Source organism: Pleurodeles waltl, chromosome 3_1 (genome assembly GCF_031143425.1).
Source record: "Pleurodeles waltl isolate 20211129_DDA chromosome 3_1, aPleWal1.hap1.20221129, whole genome shotgun sequence".
In the NCBI taxonomy this organism is placed as follows: Eukaryota; Metazoa; Chordata; class Amphibia; order Caudata; family Salamandridae; genus Pleurodeles; species Pleurodeles waltl.
Genome location: NC_090440.1, coordinates 737,277,260 through 737,302,521, shown reverse-complemented (window position 1 = coordinate 737,302,521; position 25,262 = coordinate 737,277,260). Strand labels below are relative to the sequence as shown.

The following is a 25,262-nucleotide window of genomic DNA, read 5'->3' as shown; positions in this document are numbered from 1 at the left end:
TCTGGCGGCTGGAGAAATGTTTGGCGCACAGGCCTCGCCACATTGGTGGAACAGGAGCAGCCATGATGGTTGCCGATCTGCTGTTAAGTCAATCAGCATTGTTCGATGTGGTAGAGCTCCAGAGAATTTATTGGAGCTTTATTTGTTGTTACCTACGTTTTGGCACCCAATGCTCATGCTTTCAGGCCTTGATGGGTGATTCAGCTCAGTTTTATAGCAGATTTGAGGGAGACGGAGCTCCAGGCTCAACCGGCCATTTTCCTCCATGTGAAGCCACGCCCCCAATCATTCTTTTTTCTTTTTTAATCAAAATCTACTCTTCATGGTAAGATCTACTGCTCACCTTTTTATGCAACGTAAGCAATGAAGTGCACATTAAACATTGATTATTTTACAAGTGTATCAAAACAATGTTTTTATTTCCGTATAAGGGCACACAGGCCGTAAAGTATGCCGCCCATTTAATATTTGTTCATGTTGCACATAATATACAGTACAGAATATACACATGCTGAAAGTGTTATTTTAAGACAAACTATCCACAGCATAAGATTAGGATAACCTATCTGCCTAAAATGCAAACATACACAAACACAATGCAATACAGACAAGTACACACACACATACACACACACACTCCTCCCTCTGTGTCCACGTAGTTGCTAAAAGAAATAATAAAAACTTGACTTTGAGAACATTAAATTACCTTTCACAGTTCTAGAAGATGATGTTTTGCTTTTGGCATATCTCAAAGTACTAAACAAGCATATTTGTCCAACAAATGTGTGAAAGAATCATAGAATCGGGCTTCTACCCAGTGCCTGAGGTATTGTGCGGTATATAGGTAAAATGCCTTTGGTTGGTGCAAATCCAAGGAATTTCGTTCTATTTGACGTCTCTGGCCTAGCGCACTGCAAAAACATCAAAGTTCATCGTGATTTCTAGTGAGGTCTTCTCCGTAGTTTGTAGCTTGGCTTCCCACAAACATATTAGAGTTTTCTAAAATTTCATCTCTGCTTAATCGTTGATCCTAAACAGAAAAAAACAGAATGTTAGAAAGAGTCGCTGACATCCTGTAAGGAAAAAGTACATTTACCATACATTGCATGGATTAGAAGCACCAATCACAAACCTCACTAGAAACTAAAATCAACAGTCTCACCTTCCTGCAGACACTGGTACAGATGAAAACATATTTCTTCTCTTTGAATTCCCTAGTAGGAATGTTGAATTCTCTTTCAATTTCCATCTCAGCATGACTTTTGTAGCTCTATGATTACAAATGTACCACTTTGATTCTAGTCTCCATTCACAGCAAAGTGTATCAGAGTCCTGCCATTTTTCAGATGTTATTAGCATGGTTCAATATAGACACTATTCAAAACAGTAACCCGAAGCATCATCGCTATTGTGTGGAAGATTGCCATAATTCACTACTGTTAGACTTTTCATCCTTGGCGTGGTCCCCCTTAACTTTTTGCCTTTGTTCCCCAGGTTGTTGATGTGTGCTGGACTCTGATTTTACTGTTTTTGTTACTCTGGGCACTTTACCACTGCTAACCAGTGCTAAAGTGCAAGTGCTCCTGTTTAAAATGTGTACGTAATTGGTTCTCCATGATTGGCATATTTGTTTTACTGTTAAGTCCCTAGTAAAGTGCACAAGAGGTGCCCAGGGCCTGTAAATCAAATGTTACTAGTGGGCCTGCAGCACTGGTTGTGCCACCCACACAAGTAACCCTGTAATCATGTCTCAGACCTGCCACTGCAGTGTCTGTGTGTGTATTTCTACACCGTAAATTCGACTTGGCAAGTGTACCCACTTGCTAGGCCTAAACCTTCCCTTTTCTTACATGTAAGGCACCCCTAAGGTAGGCCCTAGGTAGCCCCAACGGCAGGGTGCAGTGTATGGATAAGGTAGGACATATAGTAATGTGGTTTATATGTCCTGGCAGTGAAATACTGCCAACTTCGTTTTTCACTGTTGCAAGGCCTGTCTCTCTCATAGGATAATATGGGGGCTACCTTTAAATAGGATTAAAGTGTAGATTCCCCTAGAGAGTAGATGGATATGTGGAGTTTGGGGGTCCCTGAACTCACAATTTAAAAATACATCTTTTAGTAAAGTTGACTTTAAGATTGTGCGTTTGAAAATGCCACTTTTAGAAAGTGAGCATTTTCTTGCTTAAACCATTCTATGACTCTGCCTTGTTTGTGGATTCCCTGTCTGGGTCAGTTTGACAGTTGGGTTGTTTTTCACCTCGCACTAGACAGTGACACAAAGGGAGCTGGGGTGCAACCTGCATTTCCTGATTAGCCATCTCTACTAGGAGGGAGGGGTGGAGTGGTCACTCTCATCTGAAAGGACTGTGCCTGCCTCTGACAATGCAGACTCCAACCCCCTGGTGTGTGTCTGAGGCCTTGCCTGGGCAAGGCAGGATTTCACAAGTAGGTGTGAGTCCCCTTTGAAGAAAGGTGACTTCAAAGACTAAAATGGGTATAAGAAGGGCACCCAAATCTACAGACTTTAGAAACACTTCGAGAACCAAGAGGAACCTCTTCCTGGAGAAGAGCTGATAGCTGAGGAAGAAGTGCTGCCCTGCCTGTGACTGTGCTTTGTGGAGCTTTCCTGCAGTGCTGCTTCTGCCAGAGTAAGAGGGCAAAGACTGGACTTTGTGTGCCTTCCATCTTGTGAAGAAATCTCCAATGGCTTGATTTAGAGCTTGCCTCCTGTTGTTTGAAGTCTCAGGGACAGCAAAGACTTCTCTCTACCAGCACCTGGAGTCTCTGGAAAGACTCCTGCTCTGACAAGTGGTGCCCTATCCAGTCCTTGGGCCCTAGAAAGGAAAGCTGGTGGAAATCCAAGGAAATCGACTTCGGACGGCTCCGGACCGACGCCGCTGCTGAATCCGGTGACGCCGCCTGCACCCGACGCCGTGACCTTCGCTGGAACGTGATGCTCTTCGCAGACCCGACGCCGCAGCAGCCCCGCTGAAGTCCGCGACTCCGTGGAAGTCGCCGCACCACGTCGTGACCGATGCCACTCGAAGTGCACGGATTAAAAGTTTCACAAAGGCGCCGCGATCCCAGACTTCGCGCATCGGCTTGTTTTCACTCTTCACCAAAGGTACTGTACTTGGGGGTCTAAACGACTCCGTGTCTGGCACCGCTGGTGTTGGCTTGTTGGGAACGACTCCGTCACGACGCCGTGTTAACATCTCATCCAAGCATTTTTGTTTCTAAACGCTATTTTTGAGTTAAATCTTTAAAAATTCATAACTTGACTTGTGTATGTCGGATTTTTGTCGTTTTGGTCTTGTTTTGTTTAGATAAATATTTCCTATTTTTCTAAACTGGTGTTGTGTCATTTTGTAGTGTTTTCATTGAGTTACTGTGTGTGTTGGTACAAATACTTTACACCTAGCACTCTGAAGTTAAGCTTACTGCTCTGCCAAGCTACCAAGGGGGTAAGCAGGGGTTAGCTGAGGGTGATTCTCTTTTACCCTGACTAGAGTGAGGGTCCTTGCTTGAACAGGGGGTAACCTGACTGTCAACCAAAGACCCCATTTCTAACAACTACAATATGGAGAAAAAGTCTACTACCGCAATTTAACCCCTTCGCTACCAGGCCTTTTCCCCCTCCTGTGCCAGGCCTTTTTTTGGCTATTTGGGGCAGTTCGCGCTTAGGCCCTCATAACTTTTTGTCCACATAAGCTAGTCAAGCCAAATTTGCGTCCTTTTTTTCCCAACATCCTAGGGATTCTAGCGGTACACAGACTTTGTGGGTTCCCTTGAAGGAGGCCAAGAAATTAGCCAAAATACAGTGAAACTTTAGTTTTTTTCAAAAAAATGGGAAAAAGTGGCTGCAGAAGAAGGCTTGTGGTTTTTCCCCTGAAAATGGCATCAACAAAGGGTTTGCGGTGCTAAAAACACCGGCTTCCCAGCTTTCAGGAACAGGCAGACTTGAATCAGAAAACCCAATTTTTCAACACAAATGTGGCATTTTACTGGGACATACCCCATTTTTAAAACATTTTGTGCTTTCAGCCTCCTTCCAGTCAGTGACAGAAATGGGCGTGAAACCAATGCTGGATCCCAGAAACCTAAACATTTCTGAAAAGTAGACAAAATTCTGAATTCAGCAAGGGGTTTTGTGTAGATCCTACAAGGGTTTCCTACGGAAAATAACAACTGAAAAAGAAAAATATTGAAATTGAGGTAAAAAAACAGCAATTTTTCTCTATGTTTTACTCTGTAACTTTTTTCTGCAATGTCAGCTTTTTGAAAGCAATATACCGTTACGTCTGCTGGACTACTCTGGTTGCGGGGATATATAGGGCTTGCAGGTTCATCAAGAACCCTAGGCACCCAGAGCAAATAAATGAGCTGCACCCTGCAGTGCATTTTCATTCTATACCGGGTATACAGCAATTCATTTGATGAAATATAAAGAGTGAAAAATAGCTATCAAGAAAACCTTTGTATTTCCAAAATGGGCACAAGATAAGGTGTTGAGGAGCAGTGGTTATTTGCACATCTCTGAATTCCGGGGTGACCATACTACAGGGAGTGCAGAATTATTAGGCAAATGAGTATTTTGACCACATCATCCTCTTTATGCATGTTGTCTTACTCCAAGCTGTATAGGCTCGAAAGCCTACTACCAATTAAGCATATTAGGTGATGTGCATCTCTGTAATGAGAAGGGGTGTGGTCTAATGACATCAACACCCTATATCAGGTGTGCATAATTATTAGGCAACTTCCTTTCCTTTGGCAAAATGGGTCAAAAGAAGGACTTGACAGGCTCAGAAAAGTCAAAAATAGTGAGATATCTTGCAGAGGGATGCAGCACTCTTAAAATTGCAAAGCTTCTGAAGCGTGATCATCGAACAATCAAGCGTTTCATTCAAAATAGTCAACAGGGTCGCAAGAAGCGTGTGGAAAAACCAAGGCGCAAAATAACTGCCCATGAACTGAGAAAAGTCAAGCGTGCAGCTGCCACGATGCCACTTGCCACAAGTTTGGCCATATTTCAGAGCTGCAACATCACTGGAGTGCCCAAAAGCACAAGGTGTGCAATACTCAGAGACATGGCCAAGGTAAGAAAGGCTGAAAGATGACCACCACTGAACAAGACACACAAGCTGAAACGTCAAGACTGGGCCAAGAAATATCTCAAGACTGATTTTTCTAAGGTTTTATGGACTGATGAAATGAGAGTGAGTCTTGATGGGCCAGATGGATGGGCCCGTGGCTGGATTGGTAAAGGGCAGAGAGCTCCAGTCCGACTCAGACGCCAGCAAGGTGGAGGTGGAGTACTGGTTTGGGCTGGTATCATCAAAGATGAGCTTGTGGGGCCTTTTCGGGTTGAGGATGGAGTCAAGCTCAACTCCCAGTCCTACTGCCAGTTCCTGGAAGACACCTTCTTCAAGCAGTGGTACAGGAAGAAGTCTGCATCCTTCAAGAAAAACATGATTTTCATGCAGGACAATGCTCCATCACACGCGTCCAAGTACTCCACAGCGTGGCTGGCAAGAAAGGGTATAAAAGAAGGAAATCTAATGACATGGCCTCCTTGTTCACCTGATCTGAACCCCATTGAGAACCTGTGGTCCATCATCAAATGTGAGATTTACAAGGAGGGAAAACAGTACACCTCTCTGAACAGTGTCTGGGAGGCTGTGGTTGCTGCTGCACGCAATGTTGATGGTGAACAGATCAAAACACTGACAGAATCCATGGATGGCAGGCTTTTGAGTGTCCTTGCAAAGAAAGGTGGCTATATTGGTCACTGATTTGTTTTTGTTTTGTTTTTGAATGTCAGAAATGTATATTTGTGAATGTTGAGATGTTATATTGGTTTCAATGGTAATAATAAATAATTTAAATGGGTATATATTTGTTTTTTGTTAAGTTGCCTAATAATTATGCACAGTGATAGTCACCTGCACACAGATATCCCCCTAACATAGCTAAAACTAAAAACAAACTAAAAACTACTTCCAAAAATATTCAGCTTTGATATTAATGAGTTTTTTGGGTTCATTGAGAACATGGTTGTTGTTCAATAATAAAATTAATCCTCAAAAATACAACTTGCCTAATAATTCTGCACTCCCTGTAGCATGTGAATTACAGGGCATTTCTCAAATAGACGTCTTTTTTACACACTCCCTTATATTTGGAAGGAAAAAATGTAGGGAAGGACAAGGGGCAATAACACTTGTTTTGCTATTCTATGTTCCCCCAAGTATCCCAATAAAAATGATACCTCACTTGTGTGGGTAGGCCTAGCGCCCGCGACAGGAAATGCCCCAAAACACAACGTGGATAAATCACATTTTTTGAAAGAAAACAGAGGTGTTTTTTGCAAAGTGCCTACCTGTAGATATTGGCCTCTAGCTTAGCCGGCACCTAGGGAAACCTACCAAACCTGTGCATTTTTGAAAACTAGAGACCTAGGGGAATCCAAGATGGGGTGACTTGTGGGGCTCTGACCTGGTTCTGTTACCCAGAATCCTTTGCAAACCTCAAAATTTGGCTAAAAAAACACTTATTTCTCACATTTCGGTGACAAAGTTCTGTAATCTGAGAGGAGCCACAAATTTCCTTCCACCCAGCGTTACCCCAAGTCTCCCGATAAAAATGATACCTCACTTGTGTGGGTAGGCCTAGCGCCCGCGACAGGAAATGCCCCAAAACACAACGTGAACACATCACATTTTTTCATAGAAAACAGTACATACCTGTGGATTTTGGCCTCTAGCTCAGCCGGCACCTGGGGAAACCTAGCAAACCAGCGCATTTTTTAAAACTAGAAACCCAGGGGAATCCAAGATGGGGTGACTTGTGGGGTTCTGACCAGGTTCTGTTACACAGAATCCTTTGCAAACATCAAAATTTGGCCCAAAAAACACTTTTTCCTCTCATTTCGGTGACAGAAAGTTCTGGAATCTGAGAGGAGCCACAAATTTCCTTCCACCCAGCGTTCCCCCAAGTCTCCCGATAAAAATGATACCTCACTTGTGAGGGTAGGCCTAGCACCCACGAAAGGAAATGGCCCAAAACACAACGTGGACACATCACATTTTTTCACAGAAAACAGAGGTGTTTTTTGCAAAGTGCCTACCTGTGGATTTTGCCCTCTAGCTCAGCCGGCCCTGGGGGGGAGTGGGGGGCAGAAATGGCCTAAATTGCCTACGGGGTCGCTCCCCTGGCGTGACATTGGCGCAAAAAGAAAAAAAATCCCCGGTGCCTGGCAGATTGGCGTAGGAAAAATCGGCCGATCTGCCCCAAGGGGGGCAGAAATGGTCTAAATAAAAAAAAAAAAACAAAAAAAAAAAACAAAAAAAAAAACAAAAAAACACACACAAAAAAAATTTGCTCTGGCGTCTAGAGGTTTCTGCCCCCGGGTGGGGCAGAAATGGCCTAAAAAAAAATTGCCCCCCAACTCCCCCCTGGGAGCGACCCTTGCCTATGGGGTCGCTCCCCCTGCGTGACATTGGAGCAAAAAAATAAATAAATCCCCAGTGCCTAGTGGTTTCTGCCCCCCTTGGGGGCAGATTGGCCTCATACAAATAGGCAATCTGCCCCCCAGGGGGGGCAGAAAAGGCCTTCCAAAAAAATGCCCCCTCTGGGAGCGACCCTTGCCCAAGGGGTCGCTCCCTTTTGTCCATTTCATAAAAAATAAAAAAACCCTGGTGTCTAGTGGGCGTTTCAAAAGCCGGATTGCAAGCAATCCGGCTTTTGAAATGCTCAGAGTAACTTCAAAGGGAAGGAAATTCCTTTCCTTCCCTTTGAAGCCTCTCTGGGCCTCCCCCACGTGATCGAAAGAGAAATGCTTTGCATCTTTCGATCGCGCTGGAAGCTGAGCTTCCATCGCGATGGGAGGAGGCCCTCTGTAGCGCTGACGTCACAGGGAGGGTGGGGTGGTCGGGGGTGGAAGGGGAAGAGCTTCCCCTTCCATCCCTGCCTTGGGGGTGGGGTGGGGAGCACATAGCGCTCCCCCCAGTTCCCAGGTGTAGGACGAGGAGACCTCGTCCAAGGCACCCGAGAGGTTAAGGTATTGCCAACAACAAATATATCCCCACAAAGTCAGTTCACAGGTGTTAGAAATGGAGTCTTTGGTTGGCAGTCAGGTTATCCACAGCCCAAGCAAGGACCCTCACTCTAGTCAGGGTCAAATAGAATCACTCTCAGCTAACCCCCGCTCACCCCCTTGGGTAGCTTGGCACGAGCAGGCAGACTTAACTTCAGAGTGCTAGGTGTACAGTATTTGTACCAACACACACAGTAACTTAATGAAAACACTACAAAATGACACAACACAGGTTTAGAAAAATAGGAAATATTGATCAAAACAAAACAAGACCAAAACAACAAAAATCCACCAAATATACACAAGTCAAGTTATCAATGAAAAACCAAAAAGAGTCTTCATGTAATTTTAAACACAATTCTAACGTCGTTAGCGTGGAAATGTAGCTGGGCGTGTCAAAAATTACCCCGCATGGGCGAGTGTGCATCAAAAGGGGTTGCGATGCGTCGCTATCACTCACGAGTGAGACTCTGCGTTGTTTCTCTTTCGGTCGGGTCGGTGTGCGCTGTTTCTTCTTTCTGCAGGAGAGAGATGCGTTGATCCGAACAGCACGCTCGGGTCCGGGCAGGCCTTGCGTCGTTTCTACACACTCAGCGATGTTTGTGTCAGAAATCCTGCCGCACAACGATTCGAAAACCACGCAGCACAAGTTGCAATCTCACCAGCCTCCGTCAGCAATGCTGAGCGTTGTTTCTCCAGCCCCATCTCAGAGTTGTTTTGATCTTTTCCCTGCACAGCGGTCTGTGCGTGGATTTCTTACTCTTGTTCTGCCAGCTTCTCTTTTAAGGGTGCCAGGAACTGGATGGGCACCACTTGGCAGAGTAGGAGTCTCAGCATAGGCTCCAGGTGAGAAAAAAGTATTTGCTGTCCCTGAGAATTCAACAGCAGGAGGCAAGCTCTATTTTCAAGCCCTTGGAGAGTTCTTCACAAGAAGGAAGGCACACAAAGTCCAGTCTTTGTCCACTTGCACAGGCAGAAGCAGCAACTGCAGGAGATCTCCACAAAGCACAGTCTTCCTCAGCTCTTCAGCTCTTCTCCAGGCAGAGGTTCCTCTTGGTTTTCAGAAGTGTTCTAAAGTCTGTGGTTTTGGGTGCTCTTCTTATACCCATTTTGCCCTTTGAAGTAGGCTTACTTCAAAGAAATAATCTCTCTTGTTTGTGAAATTCTGCCTTGCCCAGGCCAGGCCCCAGACACACACCAGGGGTTTGGAGACTGCATTGTGTGAGGGCAGGTACAGCCATTTCAGGTGTGAGTGACCACTCCTCCCCTCCTTCCTAGCACAGATGGCTCATCAGTATATGCAGGCTGCACGCCAGCTCTGATTGTGTCACTGTCTAGTGAGAGGAGCAACCAGCCCAACTGTCAAACTGACACAGATAGGAGATCCACAAACAGGTAGATTCACAGATATTGTTTAAGTAAGAAAATGCTCACTTTCTAAAAGTGGCATTTTCATACACACAATCTTAAAATCAACTTTACTTAAAGATGTATTTTTGAATTGTAAGTTCAGAGCCGCCAAACACCATGTCTATCCGCTCCCAAAAGGAATCTACACTTTAATCATATTTAAAGGCAGCCCTCCATGAGAGGGATAGGTCTTGGAACAGTAAAAAACGAATTTAGCAGTATTTCACTGTCAGGACATATAAAACACATTAGTATATGTCCTACCTTAAACATACACTGCACCCTGCCCATGGGGCTACCTAGGGACTACCCTATGGGTGTCTTAAATGGAAGAAAAGGGAAGGTTTAGGCCTGGCAAGTGGGCACACTTGCCAAGTCGAATTTGCAGTTTAAAACTGCACACACAGACACTGCAGTGGCAGGTCTGAGCCAAGTTTACAGAGCTACTATTTTGGGTGGCACACCCAGTGCTGCAGGTCCAGTAGTAGCATTTGATTTACAGGCCTAGGGCACCTCTAGTGCACTGTACTAGGGACTTACCAGTAAATCAAATATGCCAATCATGGATGAACCAATTACATACACATTTTGTATTGGAGCACTTGCACTTTAGCACTGGTTAGCAGTGGTAAAGTGCCCAGAGTAACAAAAACAGCAACAACAGAGCCCAGCACATATCAACAACCTGGAAAACAGAGGCAAAAAGTTAAGGGGGACCACACCAAGGATGAAAAGTCTAACAGGCAACTTATTGAGAACTTAGCTGCATCCTAAAATGTGCAGTTTACTTGCAATATACAGCCCAAGAAGGACATCTGGACAAACCATCCCAGAGCCACACTTTTCCACTTCCCAAATGGAGTGATTTTATTTTAACAACTCAAACAGACTCAAAGTTCCAAATATTGAAGAATAATCAAATACAAGATTTTTTCATGTAAATGTGTTAGTAATCAAATATAAAATTGTTTATTCTTCTAGACGCTGACCCAGCCTCTTCTCTCCAATCTCTTCACCCCCCCCTACTATTACAACTATTCATTTTATGTGAATATCTATTACCGGTAGAGTCTGTGGTCTCTAGATCTATTTAACATGCTCTCTTCTTTCCTGGTCTGCAGTGTTATATAAAAAATATAAAACAATTACACAATGAACTACTGGTTGAATATTTGTTCCTCATCTTATGCCACAACTCCACAACTAACGGCTAATTAACACTTCTATAGACACATTAATATTCATGTTTTTACACTATAAAATGATTGTCTACACTGTGATTTTGATGAACGTGTATAATTCATTAAACACACCAAATTATTGTCTACTCTGTGATTTTGATGAATATGTATAATTCATTAAACAAACCTGACAAAGCCCAGAAATTCACTAGTTGTGGTATGCAATACACACCATAATTCATGCTGCCCACCATGTTTTACTCATGTTAGACAAGCTTTTTTTAATGTGCCACTGGGAAGGTGTTGTACTGAGCATGTGTTGAGTTATGGTGTGAATTATGCATTGCATACCGTGGTGAACTTCAGGACTTAAGTGAATTTCTGTCAATGAATTACTTGGGTTTTCTTATAATTTACTGCATTCACCTGCCATGTACCTATTCTGTGCTGTCTATGCCATAGCCTTTCGCCATGTGTGTTGGGGGTTGGCCACACGGCCTGAGCTTTGGACAGGTTATTTTGCAACAACCTGTATGTAATACCTGGGTCTTCACCCACTCATAGCCTTGACTGTTTCACTTTTTTTTTATTTTATTTTAATTTTTTTAAATTTTTTTTAGGAAGTCTTGCTCATGAAAAGTAATCGTTTGGGCAGCAAGAATAAATGCTGGTGCTGTCATGCAGCACAGTAAAGCAGCTTTTTCAGGCTGTTTCTCTTTATTTTGGAGTTGGTCCAGGGTGCTAATAGCCTTATTGTCCTTATCAAGAAGATAATAACAGCTCCTAATTACCCTGTCCTGATTATTTTATGCAACTCAGGACCATAATCGCAGAGAGTGTAATTGTTGGAAATTACCATTTTGTGTGGTAATCCCCCACAGTTTTGACTTCTGTTGCTGAACCTGCTTTTGTTGGCCATATATCTCTGTGCACTTTATCCCTGCCAGCCAGGGATAAAGTGCTTGGTCTCATTTTTAAACACGATAAAATTGGTATACACCAAATTGGCCCTTTTAATTTACTTGCAAATCCCTAGTATATGCTACTACCTGCACCCAGTGCCGGTAAATTAACTGCTACTATTGGGCTGCAGCACTCAATGTGCCATCCACTGCAGTAGCCATGTAAAGTACGTCTCTGCATGAGCGTGTAGTTTTAAACTGACATTTTTACCTGCCAAAATCACCCACCCACCTGCGCCAGACCAAAGACCTCCTTACCTTCAGGAAACGTCTCAAGACCTGGCTGTTCGAGCACTAGCAGCACCTTCCCCCCATTCTCCGGCCCCCTCTCCTCAGCACCTTGAGACCCTCACAGGTGAGTTGTGCGCTTTACAAATTCCTGATTGATTGATTGATTTCACAGTCCTAAAGCTTCCTTCGTAATGTCTATTACTCACCCCTAAGTTAGGCCTTATTGCCCAATAAGGCAGGATGCATGGTATTTAAAAGTAAGACATGTGGAAATTGATGGTGTACATGTTCTGGCACTAAACAAAGCCCAGTCATTTTTCACTGCGGCAAGGCTAGCTTTCCCATAGGAAAACACTGTGTTAAATTCTAACAACTTAAAATGCTTAATTTAAGTTTGGGAGCAGGTATTATAATGAATCAAGGCCTCATTCTAATAGTAATAAGGGAGTTCTGACCCCAAAGTACTGCCCCCAAAGTCCTGGGCCTTTAATTGGGGTCAGAGAGTATTTCTTCCTTTCTACCGGCAAGCTTCACCAGCATTGAAACAGGCAACCTTCATTGACAGCTTCACCGGATTCCACGCCGAGCAGCACCCGATCAACGGCTCTACTGGTATCAATGTTGAGCAGGATCCAATTGATGCTGACAACCTATGTCGACGACTTCACCAGACCCTTACTGCCACTGATCGACTCAAAGACCTCACACAGCAAAACAGTCATCATCTAACAGTTCCACGTGTACCAGTATGCTCCATTGACAACCAATTTTTCTCCAGAAAACGTTTTAAGTCAGAAGGGAAACTTATCACCGGGAGGAACCTGGTCCCTGCACCCAGCCGACATTCCATTGCAGCCTTACCTTTTGACTTTGACCCAGTCTAGCATGACCGTTAACTAGTGCTTTGTGTTTTTTGGTGCTATTTTAAATTCAAATTTAAAAAATCCATTTCCCCAGTTTTATTTATTGGATTTTTGTTGTTGTTTTGGTGCAAGCACATTTAAATATGCTCTATTTGTCTAAAGTAGCTTGGGGAATTTCCTGAGCTGAGTTGCTACATTAGTACTGCATGAACAATTTACATATTGTCCCCAAGTTAAACCTGACTGATCTGTCCAAGTTACCAGATGATTGAGCACAGGTTTAAATTAATGACGAAGTAGTTAACCCTGACAAGGACTGGGATTAATACATGAGGTGGATTCCCACACCCCCTCAACTAAAACTCCTATTTCTTACAGTAATTAATAGCCATTGAGGCCCATGGCTGTGGGCAATACCCTTAAGTAGACCAATCAATAACATTTCATATACTTCATACTGTAAATGTTCAAACATAGCTGGTTAGTTTTCACCTGCCAAGCTCGGTGCGATATATACAACTTTGCTCCATGAGTAGTTGTGACACATGGAACTCTGTCAATGCAGGAACACGGCCGCGGGTAGGTCCTGAATGGAGGACTACCAAGCATAAATGATACTGGTCTCCTCCGGGCTCATGTTTTTCTATGACACCCGATCCTTTCTATGGGACGGTTGACCCTTACACTAGACTAGCCGGACGTGCAGCCTTTTTTGTAAGTGACTGGAGTTTATTGTAACGATCAGTTCGGACACATTGTGCCCCTTTATAGCTTTTGTTAGGAGAAGTATAGAGATAGATTTTGGTCCTGATGAAGTCTCGGTGGATCCCTTGGACCGTTTAGACACAAAACATGTTGACCCTTTTCCGTAGGGATTAGGGCAATTCCTTAATCCCAAATTTCAGGTGTAGCGCGAGAGTATTTTGAGCATTATCTCATCCTTCACTTCCCCTTGTGTTTTTATCTGCTTGGCCATCACCCTTTCCTGTTCATTAAAATTTGGTGTCCCGTTTGGGTTTTGAGTCAATTTTAACTTCCCTTTTTTTACCATTTCTTCTCTCTCCACGCTTGTGTACTGCCTTAAAAACGGGCATTAATCACTTCATCTTCTATTACGGCACAGTGCTACTGAGAAAAGATCTCCGGCAAAGAGCCCCCTCTCAGGGGGCCGGTCAGACATTGGAGCGCCGGTCTGACAAGGAGCTTGCCCGATGATGAAGCATGACATCCAATGGGATGTGTGAGGGCACTTGCTTCTAACCTAAGGGTTGCCCTGTGTGTTTTTCTCTCCCCTTTTTTCTAGCAGGAACAGTGTATTCATATTTTGTGTGAGTAGGTTTGGGAGAACATACACTGGACCTTTAATCTCCCTGTCCATTATTTTTCACTTAACATGGAAATCTGTGTCTTCAGTAAGTCCCACTTAACTTCTAGAGAAAAAACTGTGAATCAATATCTTATTTATAACAAAGACATTTCAAAAGAAACCTTTAAAAATACATTAAAATTTTCTTGAAAAGCAAAGCATATTAATAATCATAAAACCCTAGAGTTCAAGACATGAGATCTGTTTTTCACCTTGTCTTGGTCAGATTCATTCACCAGATGCCTAGCTTCAGCTTGTGCATGATCATAGTCTTGAGGAAGAATCCAGTGCCGGATCTCATCTTTATCCATCTTTCCATCTTTATTTAGATCTCGGAAATCAGAAAACTGCTCACGTTCACTTGCTACCCAATCAGGTTCCGGGCCGCCCTCCTCATGAGCAAACATATCGGCTGAGGAAAAGAAGGGGGAAGGGGAAGTTAGCCAACACCTGTCAATTGAATAATTCTGAAATACATCCTATTCTTGTGTATCACTGGAGGTGATGAGTCAAAAATTAGGTGTTGTGCTGATGTGTTTCTAGTGAACACCCTGGGATGTCTGCAAGCACCCTCATAATAACTTGTGAAAGAATGGGAGAGTGAAATAAAATGTGTTCATAAATGTTGGTCAGTTTTCACTATTTTATTTAAATGCTAACCACAATTACAGAACAGGTGTTAGATGCACAGACACTCAATTTACAGATAGCAAAAAAATGACACCTTTGTGGCACACACAACTGAAATGATTTGTTCAGTGTGATGAATAGTAATGTCTTTCATTTCCTTGACACATTTGCACCATGTGATTATCTTTTGCACAGAATACTTTCTATGGTCTATGGCACATACTTATAAAGTGTGGCATGCACTGTAACCTCTTGGTGTAACATACTCTGTATATATAACTGATAAGATAAATCACACTGAAGTTATAACACAATAGATAGTTTGAAAAACCTTTCTAACGTTTGGGTCTTTTTGATTTTAGGGCAAGGCACGGAGGCCAATATTATGCATTATCCTATCTTTATTGCCACACACAGCAACAACAACTAGAACATTCAACTTTCAGAATTAGAACACTAGCAACATTCTAGGAGTACAAGTGTCCCCAACAAACAGCCATCTTCTTTCTTTGTTGATGCTCATGCATCAGATAATTACTTTGTTTGATAACCAAAACTTATGTGAAAGAGATACGTAATATGTTAAATTTGATAAGTGAAAATATTTATAGTGGGTTTTGCAGGTTGCAGAAATTTGTTTGAATTTTAATTAAGAAAGTAAAAAATATATATATTTCCTCCTGGAGTGCGGTGGTGAAGTTGCTTGCAACTGTTTTTTTTTGGAGATATATATATATATATATATATACATATACATACACATATATATATATAGATACTGTTATAAACAAAATTAAACTATTTTTAAAATGATAGGTTACAAACAATTGTTTTACAAAAAATAATGTTAAGTGCTGCTTAAATTCCTGGGAAAAAGCAATTGTGAAAGCCTTCAATTTCAAGATAATTTATATCATTTATTTTGAAGATAAAGGCTGAAATCTCAGCTGTAGCGCTACAACTTAACAGTGAAACTCTTCTAAATCATTGTAGTTTTAATTATATTGGTTAAAAAGAAGGTAGTACAAAAATGGATTTTAAATAATGCAAAGCTGCGCAAGCGGAGTTTTTTCCTATCAGAACATTCGGTTGAAGGCAGAAGTCAGTGAGACCGCGTTGAGAAGAGGTGTGTTTCAGGTAGCATGGTTCTTAGAGGAGCAGAGTTTGGATGAGAAGGTTCAGGCTTGTGTTGATAAAGCTTTTACTGTGTTGTCATTTCAACTAGGTAAGAAATTAGATGATTGTATGGAAAGGATGTTACCTAAAATTAGAAGTAGAGAAATTTGCACTGAGGATGAAGATTTTTGGCCTGTCGAAGTATAGGTTAAAGCGTCCAGTTCTAATAGTGCCTGTAAGGCTATGCATAAAAGGAAACGTGAAAAATAGACATGGAACTCAAATGAATAGAGGGCAAGAGGGTCCGCAGGAAAAGAGGAAAAAGGGCAATTCATTTGGAGTTGAATGAGAAGGTGGCTATAAAGGCCACACAAAAAAAGGAACTCACACGCGGCTGTTGCTTGTGAGGAGTCCTCTACTGGATTGGAGTTCAAGCATAACAGAGGCTCTTTCTACTTATATAGTCAAATATGCCAATTTTACAATTCTTGTTGATTTTAACATTCAGTTTGATGACAGGACATGTAAAACTGTGTCTACCCTTATTTGAGGATTTTTTGGCTGTCAATATTTACTTGGTTAATGAGGGTCCCACACATAAGGCCAGTTATCAGTTGGATCCTATATTTTCAAACCTAAAATCATTGAGGACAGGCCAAGCTCACCTTTATCTCGGTCAGAACATTAATTGGTTCCTTTTCCTCTTGTGTTTGTCAATCAGGGCCAACCCACCCTGGATATGTTAGTAGTAACTGTTCTAAGCTAAATAAGGCTGCTTTTAATTCTATACTGGAGAACAACTGTCTGATCTTGTCTGTCGACCGACTCCAATGCTTCCACTAATGATGGTTGGATTCGGTCCACACTTGATTCTCTCATCCCTGTAACGATTAGAAAACATCATAAAACTCTTCCACCGGCCGGCCCTCTGGTTAAATGACTCTTATTGCGCTTCTGACAAAATCGAATACAAGGAGGATTTAACAGAATATCATAAAAAATGCAGGGTGGCCAGAGCCTTGCTTTTTTTTTTGTTGATAAAATTAGTTCGGCCCATAACTGCTCCTAAAACCTTTTTCAGATGGCTTTCTGACCCTGCAAGCACAACGCCTACCATTCCTCTAACACAGCGCCACTTCTTTTTGAAGAAGGTAGTGGATATTCAGGCCTCCGCCTCCCCCCCACCGCACCAGAATGCACTCCACAACAGGTATGCCTGAATGGGCCCTGTGGTAGGAGTTCATTTCAGCTTTTGAACTTGCAGTTTTTACTCTCTTCTGACAACTATCAAGTCAGGTTCACCCCTTTTCCTTTGCCCTCCTTCAGTGATCTGTTAGTTCAAACCACATTTGCTGGAGGTACTCATCCAGTTTTTGAATACTTCTCTTTCGGAAGGCCCTGTTCCAAGGGTATGGAAACATGCAATGGCAAGCCCATTCTGAGAAAGCCTAATGCAGATCTGCTCATCTGGTCAAATTATAGACCAACTTCTCTCCTGCCCACTCTATCTAAAGTACTTGAAAAACATCTGAACAAGCCGCTTACCAATGGCCTGTAAAATCATTCACACTCAGGCTTCAGAACAGAACACGGCAGGGAATCTGCGCTTTTGGCAGTCACAGATAATCGGAGGCAACAACTAGAAAAGGGTGCACTGCATTATTTATTCTCCTTGACCTCAGGGCCACCTTCGATACAGTGATCTATAATATACTCCTTAAAAGATTAGACTCTATGGGTGTGCATGGCGCTGTCTTATCCTGGCTGAGTTCTTTATTAAAAGACCCAGTCTTTCAGGTTCACTGTCATCTGCATTTCTATAAGCCTTATCCCCTCCCTTTTGGAGTACCTCAAGGCTCCACATTAAGTCCAACCACGTTTAATATCTATGTAAGGCCACTTGCAGACATTGTGGATAACTGTGGTTATATTTTGCTGTCATGTATATGGCACCCAGATTGCAGTCTCTGTCATCCCAAGAAAATAACAGTACAGCTGCCCTGAATAAGTGTCTCACACAAGTATACACAAGAATACCAACTCCCTTAAATTAAATTGGGATAAGACTGAGGTGTTGTTGGTGGGCAACAATCCCCACCTTTGGGGTCCTCACCTATGGCCGGAGGTAATGGGTACTATTCCAAACCCAGTTCCAGTGGTCAAGAACCTGGGAGTTTGGCTGGATAATGAGTTATCCATGGACCACCAAATAACAAAGGTCGCTGTCAACTGTTTTGGCAGACACGCCCTTTTTGTAAGATGATGGATGAAGATGACCTGAGATCAGTGGGAAATACAAACAGTATAAGGTTATCAAACAGATTGTGTAGACCTACCAGTTAATACAAAATGTCCAAAGAGACTAAAATTTACGAATGAACGGACACATTTGGTGAGTCAGCAAGTGGAAGCTCTGGTAGAGAAGGGTACAATAGAGAGTTGTATGAGGGACTCAAAGGTTTTGTATGCAATATAGTTTTAATGTAGAAGGACAAATGTATGATACCGGTCATAAGCTCTAGAGAGCTGAATTTATGAGTTCAGTACAACCATTTCAAAACGGAAGGAATACATTATTAAGAGGTCTTCTGAGGAAGGGGGATTGGTTGACAACTAGATCTAAAAGATGCATATTTAACAATTCACATATGTCAGCAGCACAGGGATTATCTGTGATTTCAATCACAAGGAGAGATGTGGAGGTTCAGACGTCTCCCATTTGTTTTGACGTCAGCACTGTGGTGCTTCACCAAAGTAATGAGACTGGTAATGGCTTGGTTGATGACAAGGAGTGTGGGCCCGATAGTCTATTTAGACAATATATTGTTAATGGCAGAATTGAGGGGATTTGCTATAGGGCAAACAGAATTAGCAGTCTGCATTTTGGAGGGCTTGGAACTTGTAGTGAACAGGGAGAAGTCATGTTCATAGTCAGGAAAAAACATTTTTAGGCTTTCAGATACGGACATTGGAATGTGTTACCAGCGAATAAAGTGAAAAAAAGATATGGAGGGAAATAAGTGTAAAGAAGAGCAGTTTAATATCACTGAGGCAACTAGCAAGACTGTTGAGCTTGTTTTCAGATTCAATTCAGGCAATCTTTCTAACACCACTTCACCATTGTGCCATGCAGAGATCGAAGGCACAACATCTCAACACTGGAGATGAGGTACTCTGAAAATTCAATTGAATCTGGATGCAACAGAGGAGTTGGAGTGGTGGAAAGATAATTTAGAAGCATAGAATGGGAGAGACATTTTTCGAGAAGTCCTGGATTTAGTAATAGAGTCAGATGCCAGTCTCTAAGGTTGGGGGACAAGGTGTGGTCTTCTGACAACAAGGGTGAAATTATCCCTTCAGGAGAAGGAAATACATATCAATTATCTAGAGTTGTGGCAAGGTCATTTGCTGTGAGGAGTTTTGTAAGGGATTGGGTGAAATGGTGTTAAAATTGGACAATGTGTCAGCAGTGAGGTATGTGAATCGGTTGTGAGGTCCTCGTTGAAGGCCCTAGTGAACTTGCAAAATAATTCTTGGCAATTTTGCCTAGATCAGACAATCATGGTCTATTCCAGGACTAAGCAATACTGTGGCAGATTAGAATTAAAGGGATCTCTGGGATTCAAGTAATTGGATGTTGAACAGGGAGCTGTTCAGGGCACTGAAGATCAGATGGGGCCCTTTACAGATGAATCTCTTTGCGAACAGAAATCATCAGTACAAATTGTGAACCAGTTTATTAGTTCTACTAGCAATATGTAGCAGTTACATAATTTGAACATTATTCTGGGTTTCATATCTTAGAATAACGAGTGATATGTAAATTTCACCCATTCAGCTGGTCCAAGGTCAAACAAAGCAGTTGTAAACAGAGTTGACCATAACTCGCAGATGCAATTTGCAGCAGGTTGGACACAAGAGTTTGTGCATATAATGGTGGTACAGGCCAAGTTTTGATAAGGACTACAGCTAGCAGCAGTGGCCTCAAATGGCTTATGAGCTGGTGTATACATTCATTTTTGTCTAAAACTTATGAATCCAACAACGATCTCTTTAATTAAAATATTCTTAAATGAGAGTGCAAAGATATTTCAGTGATGTATAACAGCAGTATTTCCAGACAACACACTACTGGACTGAAATTTCAAACTGTAAGTAGAATTACTGTGAATTTGATGCTGATTATTTTGACAATTTGCAATGTGTGTTTAAATGTCATTCTTGTCCTGCCCAACCAGCTGAAAGTGCAGAAGATGGAGTTGTTGTTGCTTTTGTTCATAGTCTGTCCCATGGTGCAGACAACTCTGTACCATCTGTACTGGGTGTTAAACCAAGGGTTTAGTTGAGCTTGTGTCTGTTAACCGCTGATTAGCAGCGCAAGAAAGGAATAAGGAATAAAATGAACCTAGAATAATGTATTTGCAAATGCAGTCATTTCTTCAGATGTGAACGGGAGGGACAAGATGGAATGGGCAGTGGGCGGAAGAGTGGGACAAGGCCAGGGAGGGCCAGCTTCCCGGATCAATTCTTTATATTTCAGTTTTGGACAGTTGTGTCACTAGAAATGGGATTGCCTCAACATGATATTCACATACTGTTAGACTTTTCAACCTTGGCATGGTCTCCCTTAACTTTTTGCCTCGGTTTCCCAGGTTGCTGATGTGTGCTGGGCTCTGTTTTTGTTACTCTGGGCACTTTACCACTGCTAACCAGTGCTAAAGTGCAAGTACTCCTATACAAAATGTGTATGTAATTGGTTTATCCATGATTGGCATATTTGAGGTACTAGTAAGTCCCTAGTAAAGTGCACTAGGGGTGTCCAGGGCCTGTAAACCAAATGCTACTGGTGGGCCTACAGCACTGGTTGTCCCACCCACATAAGTAGCTCTGTAATCATTTCTCAGACCTGCCACTGCAGAGTCTGTGTGTGCAGTTTTACATTTAAAATTCGACTTGGTAAGTGTACCCACTTGCCAGGCCTAAACCTTGCCTTTTCTTACATGTACGTCACTACTGAGGTAGGCCCAAGGTAGCCCCAAGGGCAGGGTGCAGTGTATAGGTTAGGACATATAGGGGGTAATTACGACCTTGGCGGTATAAGGCGCTTACCGCCGTGCAGAAGACCGCCAATACACCGCCGTGGCCGCGGTAGACCTCCACAGCTATTATGACACACATCTCGGAATCCGCCGAAATTCAGACAACCACACAACACCACCACACCAAAGGTCAGCGATAAACATGCGGAAACAAATCCTCCACCTCCACGCCAACAGAAACACGCCCATGCTATTACGACCCACGAATCCACGCGGCGGTCTTTCAACCGCGGTATTCCATTGGCGGTACACACCGCCGCGCTCAAAATACACACACATATACAAAACACCGCCACATTGGACAATTCCAAATACACACACCTGACACACATACAAACACCACTCCCACACACCCAATACTATATAAAACACACACCCACATCACACACAAACCCTTACAACCACAATTTCTGAGAGAAGGCCAGAGAGAGACAGCACAGAATAGAGAACCCCATCACACAGAGGCACACTACACCATCACCCACACAACACCCACGCACAAAACACCACATACCACTACACTCACCACACTCATCAACACATACACAACCCCACACATCACACACACCACCCCATGGCACGCCAAAGACACCCCCGCTTCTCGGAGGAGGAGCTCAGGGTCATGGTCGAGGGAATCCTACGGGTAGAGCCACAGCTATTTGGCTCACAGGTACAGCACACATCAATAGCCAGGAAGATGGAGCTATGGCAAAGAATAGTCGACAGGGTCAACGCTGTGGGACAGCACCCAAGAAATAGGGAGGACATCAGGAAGAGGTGGAACGACCTACGGGGGAAGGTGCGTTCCACGGTATCCAGGCACCACATCGCGGTACAGCGGACTGGCGGCGGACCCCCACCTCCTCCCCCACAACTAACAACATGGGAGGAGCAAGTCTTGTCCATCTTGCATCCTGAGGGCCTCGCAGGAGTCATTGGAGGAACGGACACTGGTAAGTCAAATTTCAACTATCATATCCCCCACCCTACCTGCATGCTATCACACACCCCCACCCTCACACCCTCACACCCTCCCCTATCACTCCAAATCCTCACCCATGACACCAACCACCCATCCCAACCCCAAAACCTGCATGACCTAACTAAGCATGGATACCCATCACTAAAGCATGTCCACTGCACAGACCCACAACACCCCCCAACTATCACCACACAAGCCCCCACACAGGAATGCCTGCACTGGGGTACACGCACACCCAAACATTGCACATCATGAAACACACACATGCAATAATCATGTACTCATACCCCCGCAGGAACCCGAAGGAACGTCACCACACCAGAGGGTCCAGACAACACCACTCCACCCCCAGAAGAGGCCCACAGTGACGACAGCAGCTCTGCCCCACTGGATCTAGATGACCAGCCCGGACCATCGTGGGCCGCAGGACAGTCGGTTCCCCTTGCCCAGCCACAGCCCAACACCGAACTGCCACCCTCTGGGAACACCAGCACAGCACCCACCCAGCGGCCCCAAACCTCCCTACCCAGGACAGGTCAATCAGCGGTGTGTCCACCACTACAGGGCACCCAGGCTAACCCACCACCCCAACAACAACAGGGACCTGGGGGCAGTGGTAGTGGGCACACGGTCCAGGGCACGGAGGCACAGGAACACAGGGGAACTGGGAGGGCTGCTGTGCGACAGAGGGAGGACAGGCCAAGGGAACCTACTCTCAACGAGGCCCTCTCCTCCATCATGGGAGCATACCACCACTCCCAGGAGACGATGGCAACGGTACTGGACAAGTTGCAGGAGACCCTGCGTCTGCAGGAGGAACAGTATTTGGGGTTCAGGGAGGAGCTCAGGACCATCGGCTCCGCCCTGGGCACCATTGTAGGGGTGCTGACGGACATTCAAAAGACCTTGAGGGACACCGTGGCACTCACAGGGGCCCCTGACACTAGCCACGACGATGAAATGCCCACCACCTCCGCCGGCGCTAGTGGACAGGAGGCACGCCACAGGACCAACACACCAGCACCCCATCCCCTGCAGACGGACCACCACCACGCAAGCGGGCCCTGAGATCCAGGAACAGGACAGAGCAAGATGGCAAGACCCCACCAGGAAATAAGACCACCCTGATCGTCCTCCCACTGTCCCACTTTGTTACCCTGTCCAAATCGGAACTGCCCCTGCTCCACTTCCAATGGCCAGATGTGCAATGTACCTGTGAGACTAATAGACTGGACTCTGCCATGGACATTCCTCCACCATCCCCCATCCCCATTTCACAACCCCCCTTCATTGTTGTGCACTTAAATAAACACCCTTGAAACACTAATAAAACTGGAGTCAGTCAATGATTGTGAACTTTGTATTGGCAATTACAGTGTTAAAAAAGGTTACCCATTGGAAGGCCAACATACCAATGTCACACATCACAAGTCTTTCAAGGGTGCAAGCTGTTGACACGTAGGTTACCACAATAGTGAAACTGAAATGGAAGGGGACAACTCAGTTAACAAATAGGGATTGAAATGTAGGTACAGGATAGAGGTAGACGTGTGAAAGTTAATAATATGTGAAACATGAAAATGTACTCACCTGTGTCTCACTGAAAATATTGCTGTATGACTGACTCCCTGTTGTCGTTTTCATCTTCATCAGCTTCCTCCTCATCACTGTCCACAGGCTCCCCCGCTCCAACAACACCATCATCTGGATCATCCTCCTGCAGAAAAGGCACCTGGCGTCGCAATGCCAAGTTATGGAGCATGGAGCAGGCGATGATGATGTCGCACACCTTCTTCAGTGAGTAGAATAGGGATCCACCAGTCATATGGAGGCACCTGAACCTGGCCTTAAGAAGGCCGAAGGTGCGTTCGATTACCCTCCTAGTCCGCCCATGGACATCATTGTACCGTTCCTCTGCCCTGGTCCTGGGATTCCTCACTGGGGTCAATAGCCAGGACAGGTTGGGGTAACCAGAGTCCCTCAATAGCCATACACGGTGCCTCTGGAGTTGACCCATCATATCAGGGATGCTGCTATTCCACAGGATGTAGGCGTCATGCACAGAGCCAGGGAACATAGCATTTACCTGCGAGATGTACTGGTCTGCCAAACAGACCATCTGGACATTCATAGAATGATAACTCGTCCTGTTCCTGTACACCTGTTCATTCCTGCGGGGGGGACCAGAGCTACATGGGTCCCATCAATGGCACCTATGACGTTGGGGATATGTCCAAGGGCATAGAAATCACCTTTCACTGTAGGCAAATCCTCCACCTCAGGGAAAATGATGTATCTCCTTACGTGTTTCAGCAGGGCAGACAACACTCTGGACAAGACGTTGGAAAACATAGGCTGGGACATCCCTGATGCCATGGCCACTGTTGTCTGAAAAGACCCACTTGCAAGGAAATGCAGCACTGACAGCACCTGCACGTCAGGGGGGATTCCAGTCGGATGGCGGATTGGTGACATCAGGTCTGGCTCCAACTGGGTACATAGTTCCTGGATTGTGGCACGGTCAAACCGGTAGGTCACGATGACATGTCGCTCTTCCATTGTCAACAGGTCCACCAGCGGTCGGTACACCGGCGGATTCCGCCATCTTCCAATATGTCCCAACTGACGGTGCCTAAGAAGGACAACAGCGAAGAAACTGTCACCATTCCTCCAGGTATGTACCCACAGTCACACACAAGACTACAACAGACAATTAACCCATCTGGGAAAGGTTTTGAGTGTAGGCCTCGGTATGTGTGACGCAGTAGTAATTGAAGCCATGTGGGCCCCTGAAATGGCGGCTGCCTGACCTCTAAACTGGGACAATGGGATTGTGGGGTAACTGCGCTGGCGTTGGACACCGTCGCGGTAGGCGGTCGTAGAGCGCGGCGCAATGCTGCATTGGTTAACATTGGACCCTATGGGTCACTGGAGCCAATGAACAGGTGCGCCGCCGGTGATGATGTGCACCGCTGCGGACGTCACCACCATTTTCTATCTCTTCAATCACTAGATACCTGACCTTCGACAGGAGAGGACCTACACTGCTAGTGCTGCTGTGACCTCGGTCTGGAAGCGACGATGGCTGCTGTGTCTGGGGAAAGGGCCCCTGCCTTCACTGCATAGGAGTTGGAGAAACTTGTGGATGGGGTCCTCCCCCAGTACACGCTACTCTACGGTCCTCTAGACCAACAGGTTAGTACACAGGGAGCATTTTGGATGGGCTATGCTTGGGTGGAGAGGGCTGGGTGGATGAGGGAAGGGGGCAGAGTACATAGAACAGTTATGCATGGGGATGAATGGGCCACAGGGATAGAGTTGGGA

The 25,262-nt window shown here is 44.4% G+C and overlaps 1 protein-coding gene across 1 annotated transcript in view; it reads right to left on the bottom strand.

The window, feature by feature from the left end:
* Positions 1 to 386: 386 nt before the first annotated feature.
* Positions 387 to 25,262, bottom strand: part of RCN1 (reticulocalbin 1) — a 169,333-nt gene continuing 144,457 nt past the window's right edge. Inside the window, exons 5-6 of the mRNA XM_069223505.1 lie at positions 14,324 to 14,523; positions 387 to 1,030 (exon numbers count right to left, since the gene is read on the bottom strand). Of these exons, the coding sequence (XP_069079606.1) occupies positions 923 to 1,030; positions 14,324 to 14,523 (308 nt within the window). The 3' untranslated portion in view covers positions 387 to 922. The remainder of the gene's footprint in view (positions 1,031 to 14,323; positions 14,524 to 25,262) is intronic.